This window comes from Populus euphratica, unplaced genomic scaffold, assembly GCF_000495115.2.
Source record: "Populus euphratica unplaced genomic scaffold, PopEup_1.0 scaffold611.1, whole genome shotgun sequence".
In the NCBI taxonomy this organism is placed as follows: domain Eukaryota; kingdom Viridiplantae; phylum Streptophyta; class Magnoliopsida; order Malpighiales; family Salicaceae; genus Populus; species Populus euphratica.
Genome location: NW_011500188.1, coordinates 207125 through 215890, shown reverse-complemented (window position 1 = coordinate 215890; position 8766 = coordinate 207125). Strand labels below are relative to the sequence as shown.

At 33.2% G+C, this 8766-nt stretch overlaps 1 protein-coding gene across 2 annotated transcripts; it reads right to left on the bottom strand.

The window, feature by feature from the left end:
- Positions 1–4098: 4098 nt before the first annotated feature.
- On the bottom strand, positions 4099–8100 carry LOC105111671 (Sterile alpha motif (SAM) domain-containing protein). 2 transcript variants are annotated; one of them, XM_011007105.1, is made up of 4 exons: positions 7691–8100; positions 5831–6023; positions 4464–4609; positions 4099–4321 (listed from the first exon to the last, which is right to left on the bottom strand). In XM_011007105.1, exons 1-3 carry the CDS (start codon positions 7742–7744, stop codon positions 4479–4481), a joined length of 378 nt encoding a protein of 125 aa, XP_011005407.1. In that variant the 5' UTR covers positions 7745–8100; the 3' UTR covers positions 4099–4321; positions 4464–4478. The 2 variants fall into 2 exon arrangements, with proteins under 2 accessions (XP_011005407.1, XP_011005406.1); XM_011007104.1 differs by having other exon boundaries at positions 4168–4609.
- Positions 8101–8766: the final 666 nt, after the last annotated feature.

The following is an 8766-nucleotide window of genomic DNA, read 5'->3' as shown; positions in this document are numbered from 1 at the left end:
ATCTGAAAATCAAGATGTCTAAATGCATGGTAAATATCTCCTTTTATAGGCCAAAATTTAGAATTATTGATTTGTTGAATAATTGTTGAGTGAGTGGCCATATCTTGACTTGGTGACAATCTTTATCTTCTTGTCTAAAGAAAACATCATTGATAACGTCAGAATTTGAACCAACTTTATCATGAAATTTTAGAAAATTGTATCTTAACTTTCTAGAAAAAATAATTAAGGTCATTTGGAGTTATAGAACTCAAGATATAGGCTGAAAACTAAACAATGTTTGGGTTGCAGAACATATTCAGACTTCTACGTTGTTGCTAAGATTTGGACTTCCAAACACTAGAATTGAGTCTTACCTTTCCATGAAAGTTTTAGGCATATGTCTTAGCTTTCCATCCATATAAATCAGACTTAAATCTGAGATCTACAACTCCAGATATGACCCAATTACCAAATAGTGTTCTAGTTTGGACTGCACCAGCATCTATTTTCCAAGTTTGGCCCTCTCTTTGTCCTTTCAATTTCAATACTTTAACTCATCAATCAATCCTTTCATTTATGTGATAGACCTGTATTTAGAATGAACATTTACCATAAATTAAAGGTATATTATGGTATCAGACTTGTTATTATAAAATATGCTTTAGTTAAAAAGTTATTGATACTTCAAGTATAAAATGATGATATAAAATCTTGATAAAAATGCACTTTTAAGTATTAATCACAAAAGATCCTATGTTTCATGATAGAAGTTAGCATCTTGATATAAGATTTCATTACCTACGAGATAATATTATACATAAGGTAGTTAAAGTGAAGTATGTAAAGACCTAAGACCAAGTCGCAGATATTTTCACTAAACCACTCAAATATGATATTTTTGCTAAGATGAGGGATATGTTGGGAGTTATAAGAAATCAAGTTTAAGGGAGTTATGAAATCAAGTCGCAGATATTTTCACTAAGTCACTTAAAAAAAAATATCTTGTTGAATTATTGTCCATAAACTCTCACCACTCTAGTTTTCTTCTAACATTCTACATAGTTAAATCCTTCTTAATGTTTGAATAACTATAGTGCCAATAGTTTTATAAAATGATATCTTTGAAACATTTAAATCAAGATGAAATCTAATACCAAAATATTATTTCATTATTAATCAATGGAAAAAATTGTTGATTAGAATCCTTCAAGAAACAAGACAAGAAGCATGAGATGTGAGATCTTGGGTAGCACAAGCCCCTAAAAAATTGACTATTATCTTTGTCTTAGAAAGATAAATGACGCAATGAAAGGTAGAAAGATAGCAAGAACACGGAAAACATATGAATTTTAATAAGTACAAACATTCTCATGTGAACCTTAAATTTACAATTTCATTCTTTGAAATTTAAGTATACTTTGCCCCTTAAAAGGTTTACAAAACCTTTAAATAGGCCAAGAAAATCTATATCTAATATGAAACAACTTAAAGTCCGAAAAAATTAAAGAAATTATATCAAAATCCAAATTAAAAATAATAAATCCAAAAATTCTAGAAAAATAACAAAATTGATCAAAAAAATATTTTTAGACTTAATTTTAGAAGACTCAATGATCCGATAAGTGATGAAGTGGTTTCCAATTTGAAAACTACATGTAGAATTACTTGAAAAAATCTAAATCCGATATAACGATTGGATCTCCCACTATCTCAATTTTAAGATGCTAACCTTGTTTGGTGTAACCAGCACTCCTCTCGAACCTAAATTTACTCCACTCGTTTCATAAAAATTTATGTTAGGTCATCAACATAGTTTACGTAGGTCAGATTGTCGTCTAATAGTTTTATATCCTCAACTAAATATTTAAAAGCTTTAGTTTCTATAAGGTTTAACGCATCAATAAATATAACATGTTCTAATACAATTTACAAAGTTGAATGCCAATAAAGATGTGATAAAAGCGGTCCCAACTCACCATTAAAATTTTAAAAAAAATAAAAGTCATTGATGAAGCATCAATAAATCTACCATGTTCTAATACACTTTACAAAGTTGAATGTCAATAAAGATATAATAAAAGTGCCACAATTCACCATTAAAATTTTTAAAAAAATAAAAGTTATTAATGAAATATTGTTTTTCTGGACTCAAAGCATTATAGACAAAAACAATATTTTTATTTTTTTCTTTTCAAACAAAAAAAACCATTAGACTAACTCATTGAAGTAAAACAGCCTTTACATAAAAACCTTTTCATCATTTTAAGATTGACCAAAAACAATATGTTACTTTCATATAACTTTGAATAGTAAAATTATTTAAAAAACTCTTACAAACAAAATATATAAGTCTAGTATAAAAAAGTTTTTTTATATTTTCATATTTAAATGCACAATAAGATGACATGCTCACCCTTGAAATAAAAATTCGTTAACTGGTGTATAGCATGTTTTTTCATCTTTTTCATTTTAAAAGCATTGTGATAAAATCTAATTATCCTGAAAAGGATAATATATATGTGCCTTTAGACAGAGGGCATTTTTATTATTATGTTATACGATGTTTTATTATTATTATTAGGTACAGTAAGAGGTAATTTGATATTTTTACAAATAACAATTATTAATTTTAAAAAAATAATTAATATATGTAAAGCATATGTCATTCAACCTGCCATATTAAAGAGGTGTGTGCGACAAATTAAAAATGTCAAAAACCCTTCTACAACAATGCGTGTGTTCAACAAATCACTGATTTATCACCAATAATTTTTTTTTCTTCTTGATTTTTTTTATTTTGATACATATATTATTATAATTTAAATATTTTTTTATTAAAAAAAAATAGTACAGCAGACAGCGTAGAGCACCCCCAACCTAGTTATAACATGCTGGCCAGCTGCAAAGGAGAAGCAATCAGAGAGTGAAGAATTGGATCCCATTGAATTAATTGCAGACCTGGAGTGTTGTTGCCCCTGCCTGTTCGGGGTGCTCTTCCCACATCAACAAGGGATGAAGTCACCTCTAATTCATCAGAAGATAACAGGCTGCTAACAGGAGCAGATCCGGCTTCATTATAAATGTCAGACCAGTATAGAAAAGCTTGAGTTTTTTGGTTATCCATTACAATACCAGCAGACTAGCAACTTCGTACAGCTTTATTCCTACCCCTGGATGCTGCACGATCCCAGATGATACTCAGCGTCCACACAATTCAGAGCAAGTTCAAGAACAACACAATCTTTTCATGGAGAAGATGATAAGTGCCTCCAGATAAAGAGTCTGTTTCTGCAGATGATCCAAGAGAGGCACGTCTCCCAATTTTTGGGAGTTCTAACCACAAAACAAGAACAAAAAAAAAATGCAACAAATATTTACTAATCATTTTTTTTTTTTTTCATTTTCACAACCAGGCCCTTCGTCTGCAAACTCAAACTCCATCAGTTTTCCAGGGATTTGTTGATACCTTTCTCATTTTTTTTAAATAATTTTTCAAAATCATACAAAGTGAACTGGTCTTTATAAATTGCTGTTTTCTTTCTTTTTTTTCTTCATCACACCTCGGAGACAGTACGTGTTTCTTTATACCAATCATCCAACCCTACCTCTGCCCAGAATTGACAATGCAAATGCACTTCAGGTTCGCATCACGGAAGATTATGTAGGCATTGTAGCTAAGAGGACAAGCGCAAAATAAAAACTTGTGTGAACACATTGTGCACTGTTACATCTTCTGGTTCATTGTATCAGACAGCTTTTGGCAGGACATCCATGATACATGAACAAGAAGCCCATTTACCGTCTCCATCTTTCAAACATGTAATAATGGCACTTGGGGAGCTGGAACAAGCGAGGTGGGTGAATGACTTCAGTCCATCTCTCTCATTGACAACAGTGACATCCTCTACTTGAATCTAAGCTCTATATTTACATGCATGAACAGGTTAAAAAGCCTAAGCTCTGTAATGTTTTGTAGGCATCCGCCCTGGTCCGACCACACCATCCTTTTATCTGCAAGGACTCTCACCGCACTTACATCAGAGCCAAAACTTGGAATCATCATACATGATTAGAGATAATCTAGAAAGTTACACCACGGAAAAAGGGAGCTCTTTCTTCCCATTAAAGGGTTTCCAAAATTACACATGAGCAAGCGAACAACAAAAACATAGGGCGAACTGCCAGTAACCTGAATATCCAAAGGGAAAATAAAAGCTATAACATTTCTATAGATACTGTTGAGGAGTGAATTTCTTCACAACTGATCCATATTACAGTGGTTTCTTTGATGCGACACTCATCATTGTATTCAGCTCCAGAGATCAAACGGAAAATACAACTACAAATCAACAGAAATAAATATATAAAAGGGCTTTTATGTGAAAGGAAATTCTCCAGTGAAGAATTTGCCACATTCCAGACAAAAGTTGGGTACACTACTTTCTGTTCCCTAAACAAAAACAAAAGCTACAAATACATACATATAACATCTTGCTTCATGGTTCCAGCTTCAAGGAAACAACTCGTGACTGTCTGTTGTGCTTTGCAACCTTGACAAAGATCGCGGAGAGGCAGGACGGAACCCACCATGGCCGGCGAACATTTTGCTCTCCTTTTAGGCAAGCCACTGGAATTCATTTGGTGTCAGTAACATGCAGCTTAATCTAGTCACAGTCAGAGGGTAATGGAAGAAAAAGACAAATTGTCTTACTGACCATATTCCAAAAGTCTATTGCTCAAGAAGACCCAACTTAGCTCAATTAAGTCTCAATACCAATTAGTTACTAGTTAAGAGTCAACTGACATTCATCCAAGTTCAACTTAGTAAAAATGGTTCGGTGGATGGAATGAATGGAAGCCATGATGTTTATTCTAAAAGTACATCCATTACATGGTTGAGCTAAGTGTGTAGAAAACAAACTCAAGCTAACAAGGCACATATATGATTGTTTGGAGAAAATAGCAACATGATGTGTAATTTTCAGATGCAACAATAATCAAAGATGTGGACACATGAGATGAATAAGCATGCCATTTTTATTTCAAAGTATATTCATTCCTCTGTTCAAGCTATGTCTGACAAGGAAAAAAATAATCAAATTCAAAGTATTAGGGTCTCATTATGATGTTTAATGAAGCACTACAAACAGCATGTGTTTTCAAATGCTTACTTTTCAGCTTATAAGAAAACATGAGATGCATGAAGTGTGAACCACTAGCCAATTTCCTAGAGATGCCCCATCGAAGTGAAAGAATCCCAACTTCAGTGAAGCCTATCTTTTTGTTCAACATAGAAAAGGGGGCAAAATCCCTTTGGAACCTTTTATCTCAATCAACTTCCCTTCATTCAAGAACAAGAATAGTTAAGTTTTTTAAAACAAGGCTTCAAGAGTAGATATAGAACCATCAAAGCACCCATCACATTTAAACGGGTGAGATCCATTTTCCACGAAGGTTGGTGTGGCAAATATGCATTGACAGGCAATGAAGTTTTGCTAAAGGTACAACTTTTCTGATCTTAGGTTGCTTAAAAGTGTAACAGAAATTTAATTCGTTCACTCTTTAAGTTATATGCATAAAACAAGTTACAGGATGTTGAAGATGACCGTGGCAGAAACCCGTGAAATAAATCCCATATTTTAACCAAAATGCAATAGAAAGAGCATAAGAACAAGATCAGGTCACTAATGAATCACCAAAGAGCAAGATATATAGAAGTTCTCAAGCAATGGGTTAACTTTTCAATGACATGGCAACTAGGATACAATTACACACGTTAGCACATGCATGTGGAAAGTGTGTGTATGTCTGCACTCGGCACACGAGTTCTTGGAGACAGAGGGAGAACCTTTTATTCGTCTGAGCTCCTTACACAGTGTGATGAAGTCTCCCCACTTCATGTGGCACCGCCTTATAAACCGTAAAATCTGTTCAGTTGTGAACATGGACATGCCTTCCAGATATTCTCCGTTCACACCATTATCTTTAAAAATTTGGCGGTAGCTGCCAAGATTTATTTCTTCTAACCACAAACCAACATCCTAGAAAACAAAACAAGAGGCACACAAGATAAATGTCATTCAAAGTGGCATGAAGAACAGATATAAGTCAAGAAGCATGCACTTATGTAAAATAGTGGACTGCTTGTCGGCTGTAGATGGACGAAAACAGTTACCAAGAAAAAACAAAAAAAAAAAATTTCACCAAGCAGTTTCTTTCACAAAAATTCACGTGTGAAAAAGGAAACAACTAATCACTGTCACCTATAATCTGTCCAAAGAAGGGTTGATTATCCAAAAAAATATGTTAGATCTATTTGGCGTGAGGTGCTTCTAGATTGAGTTTGATCTACTTACAGCAGAATTATTGAAAAAGCGGTGCTCATTTCCAAATCATTTCATGAACTTATTTACAATTGGCGATTAACTCGAGCTGACTTGTGAAGTTACTTATAGATGATGGGTAACTTGAGAAACATGCATTTTCAGACAAATAAGATTACTTATAAATGTCTACTCATGCTAAACCAAGTTTGCACTTTGGCTTGAAACTGATGACTAAAGAATACTGCTGTTTTGACTAAAAATCCCCAAATGCATGGAAAATGTGTAGAACTAAGAATTCTTAATTTCCCGTGCACAACTTATTTACAAACTCCATTGTTTAATGCTCAACTTTCCATGCATGATGTACAATCTACTAAAGTGCCCAAATTGGAGTATTTCAACCTCTAAATTTCGGAATAAAATTGAAGCCGCATTATTGCAAATCGGTATCCCATGGCCACTAAAAGAGAGTAAATGATTTATTTATACAGAGGCAACACAATGATTCACACAAAAACTAAAAAAAGAGATTAAGTAATTGAAGATTGAACAATTCAACCACAATTGCTCAACAAAAAGCTCTCTCCAAGAGATCGTTTTAACAAACTGAGAATTTAGAAAAACAAAAAATTCAGAACTTCATACAAAAAACAAGATAACTGAGAAAAAAGTTGATTGCTAACACCCCCATCGGGAGTCCCGTTAGTAGGACTAAATGAATTGAGTTGGTATTACTATTCAACAAGGGATAGCATAGAAAATCATCTTCACTTCAATCCAGCAAACAAACCGATGTTGACTTGATCACTAAAAACTAAATTGGATTTAAATTCAATTAATTTGTCAAATTGGTTGGAAATGGGGAATTAAAAGAAACTCAGCTTCCAATAGAAAACCACAACCACTTGATGTCGGAGTGAAGCAGAATTCTAGCATAGAATCCTTGTGAATTGCACTTGCACATAACAGACTGATATAAAGAAAGGTGCCTCAAATTCATTGCTAGTTCATAATTATAGATTTGACTGATGAGTCTTTCTTTCTTGATTCGTTTTCATAGCAAAAAGAAATTGAAACTTAGAAGGTGATACACCTGTTGTTCCAATTGACTAACTCCACCAGGAAAAAAGAAATCAAACACCAATTTCACAAACCACAGCCGAACCGCATTAAAAAATACAGATGAAAAAAAAAACCTGCAAAATCAATCATCACAATCACAGATTTCCATCACGATCAAAATCACTGAAATTAGAAGCTGTGAGTATAATACTAATAATATCTGAGCAGCGATCACAATTATGAGAGCAGTGACAGGATCTAACACAAGATCCAATAAAATCTAATTAATTAAAAAGGAAAAGAGTAAAGGAGAAATATACCTCAACTGTCCAAATGAAGAAATCGAGAGGCTCAGGAGGCCTTTCTTTGCTCATTTCCTTAACAACTTAGCAAACATTCACAACCGAACACACCCCAATTCCACTCCAAATCCCCAAAACCTCTGTTTTTGATTCCCTGGAAAAGAAAAGGAAATGATTTTTTTTCGGAAACAAACAGCTGAGAGTAAGTGAGTGACGGATCGATAATCAGGACTTCAATTTTTCTTTTTCATTCCCTTTATTTTACAAAACAAGGTTTATTTTGTTTTTCCTTCTTGTTTTCTATGGAAACAAACAGAAAGAGAGAAGGAGAGGGAGAGGGAGAGCCTGCGAGTGGGGATTTTTTTCACGCTTGAGATCTAGGAAAAAATTTCTTCCTTTTTTTTTTTTCTTTTGAGGAGAGAGAAAGGGGTGCCCAATTTTATTTTGTAATTTAACGAGCACTTCAGAGTCAGATACAATAATTAAAAATAATGGAACTGTCTGTCATGGTTCGGGTCCGGTTCCGGTTTATGTTCCGGATCCGGGTCGTTTTCGTCGCCTTCCCTTCTCTACCTGGTGGCATAGATGGAAGAGGCAGGTGGGGTCCTTTAAACTCCTTTCCTAAATAAATATAAAATTACCAAAGCCATGGCTTGAATTCCATGTTATATTTACACGTGTTCTCCCTCTTTTTTTTCCTTTTTAATTGCCGGTCCGAGATTATATATACATAACTCCATTAAATTTCTTCAAGTGTTTGTGCAGGCAGCAGCTCCTTCCCCCGCTGAAAGAAAAGCAGCAGCAAACTCTCAGTGAGATACCTTAATTACTGTCTTGACGTTTAGGATCATGACGGTTATTATAGTTTACAATATTTTTTATTTTAAAATATATTTTTATTTTTAAAAAATTATTTTTAATATTAATACATCAAAATAATCTAAAAACATTAAAAAAATATTAATTTTAAAAAAAAAAATTAATTTTTTTAAAATATAGATTGGACCGTATTTTTAAACATGTCCAGCCAAGTCTTAAATTTATTTTTTTTTAATTATTAATTTAAGTATCATAAATATTGAGATTATTAAAAA